The sequence below is a fragment of the Peromyscus leucopus genome, chromosome 8b, assembly GCF_004664715.2.
Source record: "Peromyscus leucopus breed LL Stock chromosome 8b, UCI_PerLeu_2.1, whole genome shotgun sequence".
Taxonomy (NCBI): Eukaryota; Metazoa; Chordata; class Mammalia; order Rodentia; family Cricetidae; genus Peromyscus; species Peromyscus leucopus.
In genome coordinates this window covers 88,707,142-88,728,696 of record NC_051086.1, presented here as the reverse complement: position 1 = coordinate 88,728,696, position 21,555 = coordinate 88,707,142, and the positions used below count along the sequence as shown (strand labels likewise).

At 53.0% G+C, this 21,555-nt stretch overlaps 1 protein-coding gene across 1 annotated transcript in view; it reads left to right on the top strand.

The window, feature by feature from the left end:
* Positions 1 to 1,310: 1,310 nt before the first annotated feature.
* Wnt3 (Wnt family member 3) overlaps positions 1,311 to 21,555 on the top strand; it is a 45,424-nt gene continuing 25,179 nt past the window's right edge. Inside the window, exon 1 of the mRNA XM_028882666.2 lies at positions 1,311 to 1,599. Coding sequence (XP_028738499.1) covers positions 1,520 to 1,599 — 80 coding nt within the window. The 5' untranslated portion in view covers positions 1,311 to 1,519. The remainder of the gene's footprint in view (positions 1,600 to 21,555) is intronic.

The window sequence follows — 21,555 nt, the reverse complement described above, 5'->3', positions numbered from 1 at the left end:
CTGTGGGCACCAGCCACCGGATCAAAGGCTAGGAATGTCTGCTCCCCTGTAGGACTTCCCCAATTCCTGTCCACCCCTATGGGGGGGGGGGCGCCATTCCTGGTCAGGCAGGTTTAGGGTGGGCTCCTTCTCTAGCCCTCTACAGTTTGGGGAGCAGGTCCCACCAAGGCTTCTTCTCAGGCTTGTTTTCTTCATCCCAAGCCAGGAGCATTTCAAGTGTTGAGTGTCTCCGGTGGCCCGGGAGAGAGGTTGAGGGCAGGTACCTAGGTGAGGGGACTGAGTCCTAACAACCTGGCCATCATCTAGGCATCACTCGGGGTTTAGACCTAACTCCCAGGCATTGGAGAATAGGAAAGAAGGCCCCCTTTGAGGCCTGGACGCCCCCCCCCCTGCATATGGGCTACAGTAGATCACGGGGGGGGGGTGTGAATCTGGTGTCTGCACGGGACAACGCTTGAACACCAAATACCAGGTTTTATTTTCTCATCCGCAGAAAGACCAGGAATGCAGGTCCAACACCTGGACATAGGGGATGGCCCCAAGCACTACCAGCCAGGGCTGCCATCTTTCACTGATCCCAAATGGTTCCATCCCAAGATCCGAAGGAGACTGCAGGTGCTCCTGAGGTCCGGCCTGCAGGCCAGCAGGAGAAAGTGACCGAGTCCTCCCGCAGGAAATGCTAACTGCGGCTGGTGTCAGTTGCAGGAAATGCAAAGGCTGCAGGAGGTCGCGATACCAATCTGACTCTTGACAAAAGACTCAAATGACACTAGTTCTGTCCCCCGGCGCCGCCGGCTGTCAGACCTTCGAGCCTCCGCGGACTCTCCCGTGCGCCCCTCGGACACCCTGGAAGCGACCCGCGGCCGGCTGGCCGGGCCGCCAGCTCGCGGGCTCGGAAAGGCGGGAGGCTGGGAGGGGTTGCATTTCCCAAGCCCCTGATCCCCAGCCGCGCCGATCTGCAAATAACCTCTTGCTTTCTAGTCTCGATTTCTTACGGGCCCAAGTCCCAAGGGATCACAGTTCCCCGACAGAAAAGGGAGCCACCCATCAATACCCAAACCGACCCCTTCACCACGTGAACGCCGGGTCAAAGCCCCAGCTCCCTAAACCTGGCTCTCGTGGTCTGGGGAGGGAGCGTCTCGGGCCGGCAGAGAATCCAGCGTGCCGGGTCCTCCCGAGGCCTCCGTGCGCCCGGGGCGCAGGCTTTGCCCAAGTTTGCCGGGAGATGCCCTTCCCAGAGCCGGAGTTGTGGGCCGGGAGGGAGGGGCGCGTGATTGACAGGCTGAACTACAGACTCATCTCTTACCTTAGGCCGCGGGCGCTGATTGGCTGCTCGCTGACATCCTCAAACCCGGCTGCTCGGCGCTGGGCTCCGGAGGGGGGCGGCTGCGGGTGGAGGTGCGCTTCTGACAAGCCCGAAAGTCATTTCCAACCTCAAGTGGACTTTGTTCCAACTATTGGGGGCGTCGCTCCCCCTCTTCATGATCGCCGGCAAACTTCCTCCTCGGCGCTGCTTCTAATGGAGCCCCACCTGCTCGGGCTGCTACTCGGCCTCCTGCTCAGTGGCACCAGGGTCCTCGCCGGCTACCCAATTTGGTGGTAAGACTTGCCTCCTGTCCGCCTGAGGCCCCGACCTCTCGGCCGCGCCCGGGGACGGTGGGGGGCGCTGGCCGGGTCTGGGCAACGGCAGGCCTAGGGCTCCTTTCTCCTTGCTTCTTTCCAGCCCCCCAGCCGTCCACCCCTCCTGGATTTTCTGCTGGTGTTGCCTACCGAATCCAACTCCTGGCTTCTCCGATAATCACCATTTTCCCTGCTACCAGCCGCAGAGGCGGGAGGGCTCTCCCTACCCCTGAAGATCTCTCATCCTTAGTCTTCACCCTCTCCCACTCTAATTTGGGGGGTCCGGAGACCCTTCGTTTGCTTACATTTGGATTTCTGTGCTGTCCCTGGGGCCCGGCCACTCCTCTTCTCCATTTTAGGGTCTATACATGGGCAAAATTATCCTGTCCTTCTTCGTCACCCACCTCTTCCGTGTCTCGGTCAAGAGATTTCTCCCACAATACTCGCGTTTGCCTTCTTATTTCAGACCCTAAGGGCTTTGGGGATATCCAAAGGGGGCTTGGGGGAGCATTTCACCAGATTCTCCCCACTCTTGAGCCTCTCAAGTGAATGTAGAATTTGTGGTCCTAGATGCCATTGCTGATCCCCGGGTGTATTCGTTCTTTGCTTGTCCATCCCGGAGAAAAGGGGGTCGGGGGGCTCTTTGAAAATGTAGTTGTTTGGGAGGGATAGGTTTGTTGTTCTTTGAGCGAAAACCCAGTTCTCCATGTCAAATTCGTTGCTTTTGAAAGACAGAGAAAGGAGGAGAAAGGGAGAGGGAAAGGGGAATTCTGTCCCTGAGAAATACGGATACAAAAGGCATTTTAGTAAATAAGGCTGGGAAAGCAGGCAGGGTACTTCGGGGCTGGGTCGGTGTGTGAGGGGACTCACTGGAAGATAAACAGCCTTTTGGGAGCTCCCCGGCTCCAGGGACTCCCCTGTTTTCCAAGCCCCATTGCTGCTCCCCCTCTGCAGGTCCTATTGGGGAAGACACTAAAACCAGTTTTCTAAATTATACCCCAGCTCTCCCAGTCTCCATCCCCCTGCATTCCGGAAAACTTTAATAAAAGAACCCTCCCCTCCTGGACAGCGGCAATCGGCCTGGGGGTGGGAGGTGAGGAGGAGGAATTTGGGACCCGGGAGTGAGAAGGAGACTGGCCCCTGGGGTGAAAGTCACTGAGGAGTGCCACCAGGGGGACTGTGCTGCCTGGATGCTCCCCTCCTTGCCTGCTACCTGCAGCCTGCAACATGAGGCCCAGAGCCTACAAGATGCCCGGCCACACCCCAACTCTTCCAGCTGCTTTGGGGATATCTGAGGGCTAAGGGAAGGGACAGTCATGGACCCAAACGCCCAAGCCATGGCCTGGCCAAGGGTCTATTTAGAGGGACTAGGAGTTGCTCCTTAGGCAGACACCCCAAGGGCAGACAGGCTTTCTTTCCTGTGGACTTGGGCTGGTCTGAGGCCTCCCATGTGGTGTATACAGAGCCTGTGCATGCTGGGGGCAGCCAGGAATTCCAGGGTGGGGTTCTGCCCCTTGGAGGAAGGTTGCCTCTTGACTCTTTTTCCATCCCCCAGCCAAGGCAGTGCTCTATCTTCTCTGGGAGCCTGGGGATGCACAGGAAGAAATGCTTAGAGTCCTAGAAATGGCATGGATGGACGAGGAGAGTGGGCTCCCTAGTTCTGTGAACTGGAAGAGAGCACTTCCTGGGCAGTGCCAGAGGCTCAGGAGGTGGTAGCAGTGGGGTTTGTGTGTGCCGGTGTCCAGGAATGTCTAGACAAGGTTCCCAACCAACAAGAAGCAATAGGAGGAGAACCTAGAAGGCCGAGCCAGGCCCTAACAGAATGCTACACACATGGCCTGTTTGGGGGTCGAGGGGGGACCAGGTGGATGCTTTGTCTGAGCCAGAGAGAGAGAGGATTTTTTTTTTTTATAGGGATGGCCGGTTTGTCCGTGCCCTGTGGTTGCCTCTGTGTACGTGGTGCAGTGTGTGTTGTGTGTCTGTGACCCTAAGAAGTATGTCTGCACCAGTGTGTCTCTGGGGTAAGAGTTGGTAGTGCCTGAGACCCAGGCAACTGTGCATGTGAAATCTTGTGGCCGGTGCCTAGTGGATCCATGGCCCATAGCAGGGTGAGCTGTGTCTGCACACAGGGATCAGCAAGTGGCTGATTTGTGCTGTGAGAACAGAAGTCTAGAAGTATCATTGCTCGCGAGAAGGGGACCGCCTGGCTTCTGCTTGTGATGCTGGACGTGACAATATGTGTGTTCAAATCTGTGTTTTGTCTGTGCACGTGTTGATGTAAAAGCCCCTGCACACGAAAGCACGCCTTCTTGATAGTGTAAGGGGGGGAGGTTCAGCAAATGTCTTTGTGTATGATATTAGTGTTTGTGACATGACCTGCTTGTGGTTGGAAGTATGAGGGTGAGCCTTGTATCGATACCTGGGAGAGGGCTGTGTCTAGGCCTGTTTCTGATCTTGTCCCCAAGCGCCAGTGGCTATGTGTCTGTGGTCGTGTTTGCAGACACCTGACTTGTGGGCGTGAGGGACACCTGAGATGGGGTGCTTGGTGGACATCCATGGCCCTGAGGGGAAGGACAGGCAGGAAGTGGAGGTCTCAGAAGGTGGCTGCAGACACAACTGGCCTGGGTTCCCAGCTGGAGTGGGGGCAGGGCCTCCCTTGGCACCAGTGTGCCCTGTCTGCTTGAGGGCACACTATGGCCACAGACCCTCCTTCTGCAGTTTCCTTTTGGAAAGTCTTGGAGCCCGGGGTGGGGCATGAATCACCTTCTCAGGGCTGGAGCTGGAGAGCGGGTAGGCCTCAAATTCTTGATTCCCCCCTCTGCCCCCAGGCAGGCAGATTCCAGTCCTTTTAGCATTTGAGTCCATCACTGCCTGCCCTCCTTGGCCCACCCAGCTCACACATTCCCCAGGAGGGATTTACAGGGGAAATCGCTTAGCTGGGATTTCGGTCCACATCACCTCAAGGGAGACACCCCCACCCCCAGTCACCTATCTCCACTCTTCCTTGCTTGGGCCCCCAGACTGACAGAAAGCAGATGAGGAAGGGGGTCTGAGAGGCGCCTTAGTCCAGAAGGGAGGCCTGTGCTGCCGAGCCTCCCAGCCAGGTAGTGGCCTCACTCGGTAGAACCCGTGACCGCAAGCCCGGTTTGCAGGACTCCCCTTGTCAGTACTAACTAGCTGCTGGTACGGAAATCTGTCCTCTCTTTCTTGGGAAAACTATCTTCCTAGGACCTTGCCCTGTGTCCGCTGTGTTCCACAGGAGATGTCTGATAAAACGCTGGGTGGCTCATCTCACTGTGTGACTGAAGACCACTGACCCCACCCCCACCCCCGGGGCCACTCTTCTCACATTTTACCCAGGACCACCAGCCCACCCAACCTTGCAGTTTAAAGACGTTTTTGCTGAGGGCTCCGAGCCTGTTAGGACACCTGGGCTCTTATTCCACCACCCCGGAGCCCATCCCCCACCCAAGCGCCTCTCTTAAGCCCTGCCTCAGTTTCTCCATGTGTCACATCCTGCTGCCTCTCCCCTGCTCAACACCCACCCTACAGCCCGCTGTCTCAGAGGCATGGGAACGTGTTCAGTCAAACCCCAGTGGGGGTCAGTAGGCTGGGCCCAGGGAGGCACCTGGAGACTGCGGGGGAGGAAGGCCCCGGGCCAGGTGTTAACACTTGTAACAGGCAGGAATTACAGCTGGCTGGGGTTAGGCTGGTGAGGAGCTAGCTGAGCTGGCTGGAGGCTGTAGATCCCACAGACAGACAGACAGATGGGAGATACCAGATCGAATGGCCAAGCTTTAGCAGGGTGGTCGCCCTTCCAGAGAAGATCTTGCCTTGGGGGATTCGTCTGGGGGAAATGAATGCAGGCCCCTGGAAAATGAGTTCACGGCCCTCCTACCCAGCCCACCTCTATTGTGGGCGGGGCCTCGAGCTGCAAAGGGAGGGCAATTGGTAGTAGATCTGTTGGTATCCTTCTGAAGGCATCATACATTGCTAAGCAAACAAACAAACAAAAAGAAAACAGGTCCAAGGCTATACTAATACCGGGAGCTGCGTCCTTGGGAAGAACCTACTGGAATATACAGGGAGGAACGCATGAGGCGGGGGTTTGGAGGGGGAGACACAGCTGTCAAGGGAAAGTCTCCCCCAAATCTCCAAGTGTCTTATCGACAGCTTTGGGACCAAGAGGCAAAAGCTGGGCGTGACCTGCTTCTCCACCCAGGAGGTTCTGAGGTCTTGGGACCCTGGATGTCAGAAGAAGTGACTTGGGAGTCTAGGCCTTTATAAAGCTGCCCTGCTGTAAACTTAGAGCTCTCGGGGCCCACATTCCCTCACATCTGGGCTCCTGCTCCAGCCCTGATTGAAGAGACCAGAGGCAGTCAGGGGGCGGGGTGGGGATGGGTCAGGCGGGTGGGGGGGTGTCCCAGGTAAGAATTCCCAAGGAACAAGGTCCAAGCAAACTTCTCCCATCCTGTCACTACATGACTCAGTGTCTACTGGAGGATGCAGAGGCTGGGGCATGACAGCTAAAGCCAGCAGCCTCCTACAAAGCTGCTGAAGAGAAGGGTCTCTTTTACTTCTACCTAGCATCCCACTTCGAAGGCTGGGTCCCCACGTATTTTCTTTTTTGGGGGCGCATTGAGACAGGTTTCCTCTGTGTAGCCCTGACTGTCCTGGAACTCACTATGTAGACCAGGCTGGCCTCGAACTCAAAGATCTGCCTGCCTCTGCCTCCCGAGTGCTGGTATTAAAAGCATGTGCCACCACCACCACTGTCTGGCTATATATTCTATTTATATATATTCACACTGAGGTGCTGGAAATTGTTCAGGCTGGGAGCGGAGAGACTCATGTCTAAGTTCTGAGCTTACCACCCATTGGTTATGTGATCTAAGGTGAATCTTTGTCCTTCTCTGTGCGTTAGGTCCCTGCCTCTCTCTGGGCTTCATGCCCTTGACTATGCTGAGGGGTGTTCAGTGTCCCAGGCATATGATGGGGACTCCACAGCAGACATCTGGGACCTGCCTAGACAGTGCACCCCTTTACGGCTGTAGCTTGGTGTACTTGCCCTAAAGCCCAAGCCCCTGCCCCACGACTGCCAAGCCTTTTGATGCCCCTCCAGACCTCTCCTAAGCATTCCATTCCTCCGTCTCCAGGCTGCTGGCTCACACAGTAACCAAGGCCAAGTGACCACTCCCAGACTCTGTTTCCCCATATGAAAAACAGAGCTATAGCCTCTGCCTTGTGAACATTGGTGATCGAATACAAGCTCCTAGAATGCTGCCCGTAGACAGGATGTACAGTTCAATGTTTGGACCTCTGTCTGGTCCTGAATCCGGGCTTACTTCTTCCAAGAAACCTTCCCAGGCTGGCCTGCATGGCTCTTATTTCGCCTTGTCCCATAATGCTTGGCATTAGAGCCCACAGACTCGTAACTTGCATCAAAAGTAGAGGAAGTTGAGCTTTTTGCTGCCCAGGGAAGGAAGGGTGAGGTGGACAGAGGTGCTGGGTCTTCCCTAAACCTCCTGACACCCCACAGTCTCCCAAACTCTGAAGCCGCTGCCATAGGAAGAGAGCACATGAGCCTGGTGGGGAGGGGGAGGCGTGGGCACTGGCTGCTGGAGCAGCCTCAGCACAAGGTGAAGTCGCTTCTGGAGCTAGGGGATGACTCAGGAGGTGATTTATGGACGGAAGACAGAAAGCTGGGCTCCTGGCCGAAGCCTGCTGCTTAATTACATTCTTTGGGGGGTGGAGGTATGTGGGGCGACAGTAAGGAAGAGACTTCCACCGCGTCCCCTCCGGGCCTGGTACCTGTGATGTCCCAGCTCCAAATAGGGTTCTTCTTAGTGACTCCTCTGTACAGAATGCTAGACCACTGAGAGGGGGAAGGAGTGGGAAAGAGGATTAGGGTCCCATGAGGACTCCCCCAGGACAGGCTGATGGAGCCGAGTAGAAGAGGGAAATGCTGGGAAGGACCACTGGGTCTCCACACCGCTTCTACGGGAGAATAGCTAAGTCATCTGAAGACTTCTAGAATCTTCTCTATGCAGCAGCTCTCCACTCCCCCTTAGTGCCGAGTCCTATGGCTGCTTGTGAAGACCTTCCAGCTGGCTTCTTGTCCCGGGGTTTGGGTCCTGGTGGTCAGTAGGGGCGAGAGACCAAGCCTGCTGTTCAGAGGTTGAAGTCTTTGTGTTGGACCATCTTGCTTGGAAGTGTGATTACCGCCTTAGCACCGCAGAGGTTCTCCTGGTAGGATCAACCTTGTATTAGAGGGCAGGAACCCCACAAGCCCTCCCTTAAACTAACTTTTCTGGGTGCCCCACAGCTCACCTGGCTGCCTGGTGACAAACTTCTGTCTGCCCGTGCTGACCAGCGTGGTGACTCTGACAGTCTCTATTGCATTTTCAGCCCCAGGTGCTTTACTTCTGGTTCAGGGGCCAAGAAAGGTATGGGGCAGGCAGAGGTAGGGGTGGGGGGCAGGCAGGGGTAGGGGGTTCTCATGCCTGCAGCCCCCGTTTGCTCATTTGAGCTTGGTTAGTAGAGCTGGCAAGAGTTGGCAGGGGTCAGGATGGGGACAGCAGACAGTTCTCTGGTTCCCCCTGAGGCAAGCCTTCTCAAAATGGCCTCATTAATGTATGTGGAGTGAATTCCAGAAATGTCAGGCACACTCACACATCTAAAGGAAGGATGGGGTCCCAGAAGTGTGCTGTGCTTGAGGAGAAGAGAGAGGAGTCAGAGTGAGAGATGGTTTCCAGGTAGGGCCTGGTCAGGGAACCTGGGCTGTTGGACATAGTTTTCCTCTTCCAAAGTGATGCTCTGTGCACAGAGTCAGCAGATATTTGAGGTGTCTGTGCCGGGTGGAAAACCGTAAACTGATTCCAGGGCAAGGTGCAGACCATAAACTCTACACTCAAGCAGCTGCAAGGTGCTGACTGAGTTGCCAACCTTTCCAGACCTCAGTTTTCTCATCTGCCAAATGGGCAGTAACACTCCTTCCCTGCCTGTGGGGCTGATAAGAGCTCAGAATGTCAGTACCCCCAGAGTCAGCAGCTACCATTGCTAGAAAGATGACAGAAAGCCCCACCCACTACCCATAGGAGGTAAAGAGTAGCCGCAGTGGACCTCTAAGACCCAGTGACAGCAGGCATGCCCCAGTTTCAGCTCTGGAGGTCCACTCAGAGCCTACAGGCCTGATTCCCACTGAGAGCTGGGCTAGGAGATCTGGGTGGAGGTGAGGGATGTGAGGGCAAGGTAGGCAGCTGGAAGCGCTCTTTTGAAGCCTGGGGTCATCAAGAAATCTAAACACCCCCAGGGAATACCAAGAAAACCCACAGCGGCCCGGCCCTGTTCCTCAAGCTGGGCTGGAGAGGCCAGAGGAGAATGTGTGTCCCTGTGTTGGCAAGGGGGATGGGAGCAGCGGGACCCCGTGCCCAGGTCTGTTGGGAGGGCCTTTCTGCCAAACCTGCCCCTGGGCGCAGCGTCCCACTTATCTATCGGAGCCAGCTGGATCGGCAAAGAAAACCAATCTTCCAGTGCCTGCTATGAATGCAAATGGGAGCTGCGACCATGTGAACCAGCATGCTGCCTCTCTCGAGCTTCTCCACACTTTATAATGTGGCTCTCTGAGGGTGTCACTCCACTCCTCCGAAACCTCCCATGGCCCCCCACTTCCGGTCTAGACTCCTTTTGTTTTGTTTTGGCCTATACCTACCTACACCACATGCCTTTCAGAAACCCTCGCCAACTCCTCCCTCCAACCCAACATCAAATAGAACACGAGCCCCTGAGCTTATTCGAGCCCCTGTGCTTATTCGCTGGCTTCCCCCACTTCTTCCTTCTGAGCTGGAGAAGGCAGGAGGACTCTGTCCCCCAGGTTGGCCGGGGCTTATTTCTGCTGTGCTCAGCACGGGTCTAGCCTGACTCGGATCACGCAGCTGACAGCCCTGAAGTGTAGAGGGCCATCAGTGTCTCCTAAGGCAATGGGACCTTCCTTCACCTGAGCAGGCTGCTGCTGCTATTCTAGATGCTGGGATGTCTCCGCCATGTCCGTTCCCCTGGCCTTTGTTCCCTCTGTGTTCTCTCTCAGCCAGATTGTGGAGTTTTTCTATCTATGTGCCCTTCCTCCATGTTCACCCAGCCCATGCTGTGCATCTAAAGTTGGCAAGACCTAGAGGCAGGTGCCCTTGGGTACTGCATGCTGTGTGGTGGTCTGCGCAGACCTACAGGAGCTGGAAGGTATTCTTCTGAGCTTAAAGAGGAGCAGCTGCGTCACCTAGGCCTCACACGGTGGGAGGAGGGTTGGCGCCCATGCCCTTTCTCCTGCCTCCACTCAGGTTTGCAAGAGGACTTCCTAGTCAGGATGAGAAGCTGTTTATTCCTGAAATACCTTGTTCTCCAAAAGATCATTCTGAGGCCAGATCTCAATTGACTTTCAACTTGAGAACCGCTACGTGTGTGTGTGTGTGTGTGTGTGTGTGTGTGTGTGTGTGTGTGTGGTCCCACTCTAAGGAGTCCAGGAACGCTTACTGGGGATAGGCACCTGTCACTGGAGGTGGTCAGACTGCCCTCCAGCCGGGATGGTACAGTGTAGTCATGTGAGTATTTTGTTACCCTTGGACTGAGTAGGCTAACCTTGGTCAATCATTGGGCCTTTGTTTCCTTAACTGGAAGGCAGTCAATGACCGCCAGGGTTACTGACTGCTAACAGTACCATCACCCTCCTGGTTCCCCTTTCCCCTTTCCTCCTTGGCATCTAATCTTCACCCTGTGTGGGCCAGAAGCAGTCGTGTCTGTGTCTGTGTGTGTGTGTGCTATGCATGCATATGTGTGTGTGTGTAGGGGGGGTATGTTCACGCGTGCATTGGAGTGTGAGGCCAGAGTACAAACTCAGGTGTCGTTCCTTGGTCACTCTCTCTGGTGTTTGAAACAGAGTCTCTCCCTGGGGCCTCAGGCTCACTTATTAGACGGGATGGGCTGGCTAGTGAGCCTCAGGGATCTTCCTTTTCCTGCCTCCCCAGCTCTGGGGTTACAGGCACACCACCATGCCCAGCTTTTCTCCATGGGTTCGGAGGAATGAACTCAGGTCTCGGATAAGCCATCTTGCCTCCGCCGCCTCAGAATTCAGGTGGTGTCTCTGGGCTGTTGATCTTCCACCTGACTTTCACAGCTAAATATTCGGCATTATTTCCCACTGAGAGACCTGACTGCACTCTCCTTCCTTATAAAGCATGCTTCCTTTATGTCCTGGCCATTAGGAACCCAGAGCCGCGTTTGGTGCCCGATGCTTCCACCTATGCTGACCTTGAGCGGCGTATTTGTGCCCTCCTTTGCCGAGTCCAGCTCTTCAGTCTGCACTCTGCTATTTATCCAGAAACATTTTTGTATTCCAAACTCCTTGCAGGCAGACCCCATGCCTAGTGCATCTAGAATTCTCCATGCTTGGTCTCTGTGTAGTGGCTACTGATGCTCCATAAATATTTTTTGTCTTCAGACAGGATGTTGGCTGCCAGCTGTGCTGAATTCTTTCTGAAAAGAGGCAAGGCACACAAAAATGAAAAAGCAAAATACATTTTCTTTTCTTTCTTTTTTTTTTTTTTTTAGTTTTTTGAGACAGAGTTTCTTTGTGTGGTGGCCCTGGCTGTCTTGAAACTCGCTCTGTAGACCAGGCTGGCCTCGAACTCAGAGATCCCTCTGCTGCTTCTCAAGTGCTGGGATTAAAAGTATATGCCATTACTGCGGGGTAGCAAAATATGCTTTGTCAGTATAGTGGTAGTGTGCCTGTAATTCCTGAGGCTGAGGCAGGAAGATTGCAAGTTTGAGGCCAGCTTGGGCTATACAATGAGATTCTGCCTCTATAAAAGAAAGAACGGAGGAAATGGGTGAATGGAGGAGAAAGATTGCTGTTTCAGAGAAGCAACTCTGAGCAAACAGTTTTGGGTTGGAGGAAGTGTGTGTGTTCGGTGTCTATCATCTGCTTCCCGCATGTTCTCAGAAACCTTGTCTTGGGAGATGCTGTTTGCAGGGATGCCATCATGATGTGCTTTAGTCTAAACTTGTAGATGGCATCCTACCTCCTGGGTATCTGTTTCTCTTTCTTTCAAGACAAAGTCTCCAACATTATAGCCAAGGATGATCTTGAACTTCTCATCCTCGGGATTCCAGTCTCCCAGTACTAGGATTAGCGTTCACCGCTATGCCTGGTTTTATTCGGTGTTGGGGATTTGTGTGTGCTGGGCAAGCACTCTGCCAACTCTTCGATGGCTGTGCCTTCCCTTTGCTTGGTCCCCAACACACCTGTTTTGTCCCACCTCCCTCACCTTGGGAGCTCACTGGACTCTTGATGCCATTTCACAGGTGACAGCCAGTGCCCAAGGAACCCTTCCCCTCTCTCCAGCTCAGTTGCCGTTATTCCAGAAGCCACTGTAGGACAACACCCTGCAAGGTTCAGGGTGGCATGAGGATGGGGGAGAGCAAAGGAGACAGGCTCAGGATCACACAGGATGGCCTCCCTTGGCCCAAAGCCCTGGGTGAGAGCCGGCCTAGGCCTGGGCTGAGCATCACCACTGCTGTCCCGTGGCAGGCTCTTTGTCCAGAAGGAGAGGAGAGCCGTGCATGTGATGCCTTTGACTCTGACACTCAGGAGGCCAAGACAGGCAGGTTTCTGTAAGTTCAGGATCAGCCTGGTCTACATGGCAAGTTTCAGGAAGGCCAGGGTGACAAGAGAGACCATGTGTCAAAAAAAAATAAAAAATAAAAAATAAATACAATAAACAAAAATAAAAACCTAAGAAATGAAAACAGAAGCGGAAGAGAACTTGGGAGCGGAGGGAGGGAAGGAGGGCAGCCTTCCCACTACCCAGCAAGGCTTCAGCTTACCTTTCAACTCCTTCCCTTGGTTGGCACCTTAGAGACCACCCCACCAATCCCTTGACTTCAGCAAAGAGAACATCCAAATCCACCCTGGGTGGCCCTCCATCTCGGTGTAAGCTTTTGCAGGGTGAGAGATTCTGGAGCCTTCCAAGGATGGCCACGACTCTGGCATGTAGTAGTGCCCCTGACTCCAGAAAGTGAACAGCTAGGAACAGGTTTAGTAGTTAGCACGTCGTCAATCTGGATGCTCCAGCCTCAGCCTCATGTGCACAGAGGGAATATCACACACATTATGCCCAATGGTCTTGGAAGCATGTACTCTTCTTCTCCCCATTCTACAGGTGACAAACTGAGGCCCTGAGAGAACCACACTTCAGTGCCCAAGGCTTCTCAGCAAGTAGACCTCAGCTCTAGTTATACTGCTGACTGCTGGAAGCCAGGCCCTCCAGGGTTCACAGCCTCTCAGTGCTAGTACACTCCACCCCAATAGCCAGGAAGTACCCTAGAGGTCAATCTGTGGACTTAATCTAAGCCCAGATGATTTCATTTGGTCTCCGGGGATATAAGCATCACTGAAAGTTCTCAGTTTGCATTTGAGGACTGGATAGATTGCTCCTGGAGTCTCCTTTCTCCAGAACAGTCCTTTAGAGATAACCTGCCTTGAACCACTTGCCCTTCAGGTCTTTCTTGGTATCGTTCTCTCTAGTCCTGTGGTCCATAGAATTACCTTTAGCCCAAGTTATGCGGGTCTTGCTCGGGCCTTTGAGGCAGAGGGTTCCGCTCAGCTGTCTGACAATTGTGCCCCTCTCTATGGAGCCAGGAGTCTGGAGTCCCAGGGCTCATACCCCCAGGGTCCACACCCACCTTGGTCATGCTCTAGGTATTCCAGTGTCTCAAGACTCATTCCCAGATGACTGTGAACCTCCTTCTGAGCTTGGCAGGTTTCTGCCTGAGGTTTTTCCTACAGGGGCAGGTCACACTGCTGATAGCCCAAAAAGAGGTCAGGCAGGCTATTTGCAGGGGCTGTGGATATCTGGAGGTTTGGCCAAGTGTCCAGCATGGGACGATGGAAAAATGAGCACACTAGAGGCCAGGGGCCTCTTTCTGTCCTTATCACCATTTTCTAGAATGAACTCCTTAAAGAACTAACTAAACCTGCCTGGTAATTTTCCCAGATAGGAAGCTAGTATTGTTTAAAAATTTTGTATTGCTATAACACACACGCGCGCGCGCACACACACACACACACACACACACACACACACACGCGCGCGCGCGCACACACACACACACACACACACGCGCACACACACACACACACACACACACACACACACACACACACTCAGCACATGGCTCCTGTGAGTTCAGGTTAATGAGCTCAGTAGAATTCGAATATTGACATTTGCTAATCCAAGGTGAAGGTTTTTAGTCGCTGGTACTTAATGAGTGAGCCTTCATTTAGTAGTCCTATCCCACACACTCTGGCCAGGCCGCGGAGGAAGTTGGGTGGGAAAATGGGTCTATCTAGGTTCTCCCAGCACAGCATCTGGGAGAGGACCCGGTCCCGCTCCAGCCTTGCAGCTAGGCTTCTCAGCTTAGCACGAGAATCCCTTGTTCAGCAGCAGTGCTGGGGACTGTCCCGGGTCTGTTCCCTCCTCCTTCAGGGCCCTCTTTGCTAATCTTGGGTCTCCTCTTGGCACTCTGTTTCAAATGACCTTCCCTGGTGCTTAGGCAGTTTTGTGGTTTTAGATGGTGTGATCAGAAGGACAGTGACATCACCAGGTAACACACCTGACTGCAGTGTTTTCTATCCCCGAGGCTGACATTGACCCTGCACCATCCAACCCTTGCCCGGCTCTCCTCCCGGCTACCCCAGCTCCTCCTACACCTGCTTTTCTTCTAGCCTCCTTTCACTTACAAGGGATAGAGCGGAGCTCTAGAGGACAGTCCTGGGTTCCTGTCTATGTATCTGGGTGACCTTATTTTCTCTGAGCCTCAACTTTTCCCTCTGTAAAACGGGGATCATGAGGATTAAAGCATATAACATATGAGACAGACAGGGTCTGGCGTCTACACAGTGAGTAATCCTCCCATTTGCCATCATTAATCTCACTGGACGTTTTGTGGCTCTTATGATGCATCACCTCCCCGTGCCTTTGTGCATGTCCCTACCTTCTCCTGGGGAGGCTGTGAGGACTCCTGTCCACTCTGCCAAGTGAAGCGGCCTCACTGGAGCCTTCCACCAGCACCTGCCCCACCCGAGCCCCTCCTGGAGTCTCAGTGGTTCCGGGTCTTCTTCATCTCTACCCACCCCTGCCAGGCAGCACAGAACACAGACATCTTGAGGACAGGTCCTAGGTTGAAGGGATGGTGCTGAGTGTGCCCTGCTGGACAGAGGCTCAGTCTTTCTGATCCAGGCATGTTCCCTCCTCCCCCAACGTCCTCCTCCTCAGGAAGATCGACTGACACTATCATCTGTGGCTTGCCAGTCACATCTCATGGGCATCCATCTTATTCTCCCAAAGAGGGGCTCAGATCTTGAGGATATAGATTCTGCTTTGTGTCTCTGTGACCCAAGTGAGCCTCATATAGTAACCCGAGGGATGCAGGGCACGGGGTGGGGTGGGGTGGGTGGACTGTCATTCTAGTGATTGTTGGGCCAGTGACTCAAGGTCCCTCCACAGACGCTCTAGTGGGGCTTAGCTGCTTCCCACCCACTGAACAGCATCTCCCTCACCCACGATCTCATCAGGACCCATCTTGAGCTTCTAGCCTTTCATGGACACACACCTCTTGTTGCATTTGAAGAAGAGCTGTCCAGGGAAAGTGGTCTGTCACTTGGTAGCTCCCAGACTTGGGGGGAAGGGTTACTTGGAAATTTCTGAGCCTCCGTGTCTTCCATGTGAAACAGGGCAAGAGCAGTGTGCTGTCAGGGAAGTTGAGGTCCCCGCTACACAGGAGCTGAGCTTACAGTGACTGAGCATGGGTGGTGTGCAGGTCATTCCGGTACAGCGAGGGTTGTCCAAGTACTCAGTACCAGGAAGAATGCGGGTCATCCTGCTCTAGAGAAAGGGCCACACTTGGGGAAAGCTATACACCCTGTGATGGTGTGTCCCAATTATCACCTTATTTGAAAACCGGAGTGGGAGTGATTCAGGGCAGGATGCTAGTGATTCAGTGAGGACACTGGCCTGCCCTTGGGTCCTGGTGTCCTGCTCAGCTCCTGGGAACAGGTGGGCAAGTCAGATGTGGCTTCAGGGAGTTTTACTGGGGCTCCTGGGCTGGTCTGTGCAGGTTTAATACGGCTGAGGCACCGGTCATTTCAGTCCTGCGAAGGGTGGTGAATAAGCCTGGCTAGGACTCCTGGGAGTCTGGGCTGCTGTGCACATCCGTCTTTTAGGGAAGAGGGCCTTGGCTGAACTGCTTGGAAGATCCCAGACAAGAAGACATGATATGCTAATAATGTGGCTGATATGTATCCTACACAGACACCAGCTGTTCTGCTGAAAACTGGTGAATGAATATTGTTTTTTTATTATACAGCACTACACACACACACACACACACACACACACACACACACACACACACACACACATCATATATGGGATGTCATAACAAGATGAAACCCTGAACTTCCCCACAGCCTGAAGAACCAGAACTTCTACATCTGTCCCACAGGCTTCTCCCTCCCCACCCCACCCCCATCTCCCTCCGGATGGGTCCGCATTCTGAATTTCGCCTTTTTTGAGAGGGGAGGGCAGGTGTCTCTCACCCAGTGTGGAGCTCACTAATTAGGCTAGACTGCTCAGGGAGTCCTGTCAACGCACCCCAGTGCTGGAGTCACCGCCGTGCTTGGCTGTTGTGTGCAAAGCTTCCTGGGGGAGCAGTCGTCCCGGCCCCCTCCACATTTATTCCGTGACTAAGATTAAAAAGGCAACTGAGTGTGGTGGCGCACACCTTTAATCCCAGCACTGGGGAGGCAGAGGTAGGCAGATCTTTGAGTTCGAGTTCCAGGACAGCCAGGGCTACACAGAGAAACCCAGTCTCAAACAGCAATAACAACAAAAGATAAAAAGTGTCTCCAGGCCTATACTACATTTTCCACTTTGTTTATTTTTAGAATTTTTTTTTTTTAAAAAATGGAGTTAGTTTGTGTGTGGTCTTCTGTGATTTTTCTCTTCTTTTTGAGACAGAGTCCTATGGTATAGCCTTGGCTGGCCTGGAATTTACTAGGTAGACCAGGCTGGCCTGGAACTCACAGAGATCTACCTGGCTCTACCTCCCAAGCTGTGAACCACCACATCTGTCTTTGTCCTTACTGAATTATGTTTGAAGTTCCACGCTGTTGCTGAATCCTTCTGTATTTCCTCCATGTTCACAGCTGTGGAGTAGACGCTATATCTGCTCGCTTTCTTCCACGGACACACATCTTCCTGTGCACTTGGAGGAGAGTTCTCTGAAGACAATTGCCTAGGAGTAGAGCTGTAGGTTGTGGGAGGTGTGGCTATCGAATGTTCTTCTTAGATTGATGTCCAGCTGTTGCCTTAAACAACGATCCCATCTTCTTCTCATCCTTCCTCTTTTTGCCTGTGACCTTCCAAAGCCTTTTCAAATTCCATCTCAAAGCCTCCCTTGTCCCAGGTCTGGTCCCAGCTTGGCTTCTGTGCCCCACCCCCACCTCTCACCCCCCACCCCCAGCTCTTCTGAGCATCATTTGGGTCAGAGCACTGTCTCAAAGTGTGTCTCCTCACACCAGCCCTACATGATCCTGCTGGGAAAGGCTTCTAGGGTCAAATAAATTTAGAAGTTACCCCTGTTCGCCGGAATCTCAGTGGCACCAGGTGAACTGCAGAAGTGGTCCTTTTATTATTATTATTATTATTATTATTATTATTATTATTATTATTATTATTTGTCTAGTCTCTTTCCCCAAAGTAGCTAGCCCAGGAGCCTTTTCTCCCCTTAGGTATCAAGTGTTACTCGTTTTGGAAATTTCAATTCTAGAAAACCCTCTACCCCTTTCAACTTTCAGCTTGCTTCTGTGGTCTTATTTTCCCCAGTGGGAGGCTGTAACTTTTCTTTCAAGCTTTTTTTTTTTTTTTTTTTTTTTTTTTTGGACTATCCTGCATGAAGCATCTCCATCCCAGAGGGGCTTGAGATGAATGAATGATGCAAGGGTGAACGGTGAATGGAGCCAGCAGCCATGGGCTCATTGCTCTGTGGTCCAGCTGGGTCTCTTGTCCTGGGAGGAGTCAGAAGCCAGGGACACTTGAGGCTCTCTGGCCAGTGTCCAACCCTGCCTACAGTGTTTCTGCAAAGCCTTCCTCCAACACCCACGTGGGATGAATCACTCAAATTAGGCCTCCTGTCACTGGCCTTTAGGCATCTGTTTCATAGGGAGGCCTGGAGCCCTTGCAGGGCACAGGCTCGCTTCCATACGCCCCTCCGGTTCTCAAGAATGGGTGCTCACTCCCTGGCTGCTGGGTGAACGCAGGCAGGGGAGGTCTCCTGTTTATCCTTCCCAGGGACCGGAGGGCACCATGATTAAGTCTGCAGGCTCTGGGGCCAGACCAGATGAGTCTTTTCCCTGCCAGTCTCTACCTCAGCTTGGAGACTGGACAGCTCCTCCTCTTCTTCCCACCCACAGTTACCTTAACTGACTATGCAACCAGGCTTTTATTTTAAATCAGTGAGATGGGGTCTCGTTTCGTAGCTCTAACTGGTCTGAAATTCAATATGTAGACCAGGCTAGACTGGCTCAAAATTATGACAACTTCCTGCCAAGTACTGGAATTACAGTCATGTGCTACCACCCTGGATGGCTTTTTGTTTGCTTGGAGTTTTCATTGTTGGTTTGTTTAAATTGAAACAGGCTCTCACATAGTCTAGGCTGGTCTGGGACCCACTGTATAGTAGAGGATTAACTTCTGACCTTCCTGCCTCTATCTCCAAGTTCTGGGATTACAGGACCACACTCAGCATATGTGACGGCAGAGATGAAGCTCAGGGCTTTATGTGTATGAGACAAGAGTTGTACAATCCCAGACCATCTGTTTGCTTGCTTTGAGACAGGCTCTCACTGTAGAGCTCTGGCTGGCCTGGGACTCACTATGTAGGTAAAATTCTCCTTGAACTTGTAATGACTCTCCTGCTCCCGCCTCCCAGAGGCTGGGCGTGCAAGTGTGCATCGCCATGCACAACACTGTTGGGTTTTGTTATTTGGATCCTTTATTCATCCCAACAAACTGGAGTCCATAACAGGACTTGGTTGGGTTTTGTGTGTGGGGGTGGGGGGTTGGGGGGGTGGGAAACAAGCAGGAAGTTGGGAGGCCCTAGGGTGGCCAGTACTTTCCTGACAGACCCAGGAAGCTAAGGATACTGAGACAGAGATCTCTTTGACACGGTGTGGCTGGAGTGCCCTGTGCTGCAGTGGTGTCCGAGAACCGCGGGTTCAGAGTGTGGCTTACTGCCGTGGTCCTCAGCCTCCTCCTGCACAAGACCGCGTGCCGGGAGATGTTTGCACACAGAACACTAGGACCACCTCCCCCTAGGGTTAGAAGCTCCAGGAGGTCACGCAGTAAGGGCTGAGGATGCTAGGGGCCACTTCTCACTCTGAGGCACACACCTTGAGCTCAAGGAAGCTTGGCAGAGCTCATCCTTGCCCACTCCCCAGGGGAACCCCACAAGCTGCAGATCAGCTTCTGCCACCCAACAGAAGTGAGCGAGCGTGGGGGCTTTGCAGACAGGCTGAGATGAAGGGCTGATGCCTCACATGAACACCAGGGGAGCAGCGAAGGCGGGGGGGGGGGGGTGTTCAGTAACAAGCTTATGGTCCCCTCAGCAAGGAAGGGCAAAGACAAAATGGTTCGGAGGGGTGGAGGCATGTAGATGAGATTGCCCAGCAGGTGATCCAAAGATGCTATTGAGCTGACAGAGCCAGAGACTCTGGTGGAGAAAGGCTGAGATCTTTGTGGCCTGGTAAGGAAGGAATTCAAAGCAACTCACAGACCTCTGGTCTGCTGAGAGCTTGGCTAGTGTGAGGAGCAGGGGAGGCGGAAGTGATGGGCTTTTGTCCTCTCTGCAGTGGTACAAGGTAACAAGTGGTAACCAAGGACAGTCTGAATTTCTCAGGGATATGGAAGGATCCTGTTCAGTGCTGACTGCTCTGCCTCAAGAGATACTTTATCAGACTGGACCCAAGAGTGCCCAGGATCCTGCCAATCTCCTTCTTTCAGACACACAGACGGTCCCCACATTGATGCCTGTGGGATCTGAACTCGGCAGCTGGCCATCAGCCCCTGCCTCCATCTTCCCTTGCCCCTGTGAGTTGGTGTGCTGCTTACATCTCTGTGTCTGAGGCTCCTTTCTTCTGAGAGCAGAAGCATGGAACACCCCCTCTCCCTCTTGTCTCCTGGTCCAGGTCCTGCCCTCTGGTGATACCAGATTCTGGCTGAAGGCATTTATTCTGTACCCACTGTGTGTACCACTATCAACGGTTGTACTTGGTTGGAATGAATAAAAAGATTTTAAAAACAACAGTGCCAGGTGTGGCGGTACATACCTGTGATCCAAGCTTCCAGGAGGTGAGGACAGGGTAATTTCCATATATTAGAGGTCAACCTGGTCTGCACAGTGAGTTCCAGGCCAGCCAGGGCCAGACAGTGAGACCCTATCTCAAGGTAATATAATGTAATACAATATACCAACCCCCAATGGGTTATCCATCCCATCCTGCCCTGTGGCTCCCTTCTCTGGGTCTCCTCAGCTCTGTCTGAAGCTGGCTGTGTTCTTGCCACTGTCCTCTAGCCAGTGTACATACCCCACTATTAGAGTACACAGTCTTCCAGGTGAGGGGCCGTGACAGCATCAGGTTAGTGTGGGACACACATCGAGTGCCGAATAAATGCATTCTGTCAGAATGAGTTATTACCAGAGGGCGGATCTAGACCATCAGACAAAATGGCATCAGTGTAGGAGGAGAGAGCAAACCATTCCAGGCCCTGTAGTTCCTTCTGAGCCTCTAGTTTCTCGCTGTGCAGAGGCAGCAGCCTGAACCCCTTGGTGCTTTTGAAAGAATGCATCTGAATCCAGAGGTTCTGGGGAACAGCTTTGCAGTCTCAAAGGTGCCCAGCTCCCCTGAGAACCTCATGTCCTCACTGGTTCTGAGAACCCACATCTTCTGGACTTGGTATCTTGGAAGAGGCCTGGTAACCTGGAGTTTTCTGCGGTTACTTGAACTCATGTATTTTACCCCTCTGATCCTGGGATGGGGGTCTCTTGTCCCCTGAGGATGCCTGAGACACAGCCCTGCTTTGATGCAGAGACACAAATGTCAAGGTTAGAAGATCCACATCAACATTCAAGAGAAGAAACATCAGTAGGCAGAGGCCCTAGTGTGAGTCCAGTGCTCACCCTGAGCAACAAGCCAGGCTGGAGCGCCTCGGCTCTCCACTGGCACACTGTAGAGACCTTGTCCCAGTAAATGTCTCTTCTTGCTCTCTTAGCAACCTCAGTACCACCTTCCCCAGCTCGGCAAATTAAAGGATGTAGTTCGTGTTAAGTGCTGACACAGAGTCAGGGTTCAATAATGCTATCCTTCACAAATAATAATAACCATTGTGAGCGCCTGGAAGTGGGCTCCCTCACTCCCTTACACAGAGCTCGGGGAATTATTTCTTCATGGTCTTATTAACTACTGTCTCCCCAGACAAGTGCACCCTGTATTATCTTTTATTCACCCTGAGTATGCACCTGTAAAAGCACTTCCCCTTTATTTCATTTATAGCTGCTTCCACAAAGAGACCCCTCATTATCTCATCTCCCCCTGTTTTGTGGGCTCCTCTTGTGACCACTCCGGGCCAGAGTGACTTCTGAGGAATCCTTAGCCATTGGTCTGTGCTGACATCTTCCCTCATCCTGAACACACAGCTCCTTAGCAGAAAAATCTATAATTTGCCCAAGCTTCATGGTGCAGGTCTGTAAACGCACCTATTGAAGAGGCCGAGGCAGGAGGATAGAAAGTCCAAGGTGAGCATATGTCTTTAATCCCATCACTGAAGA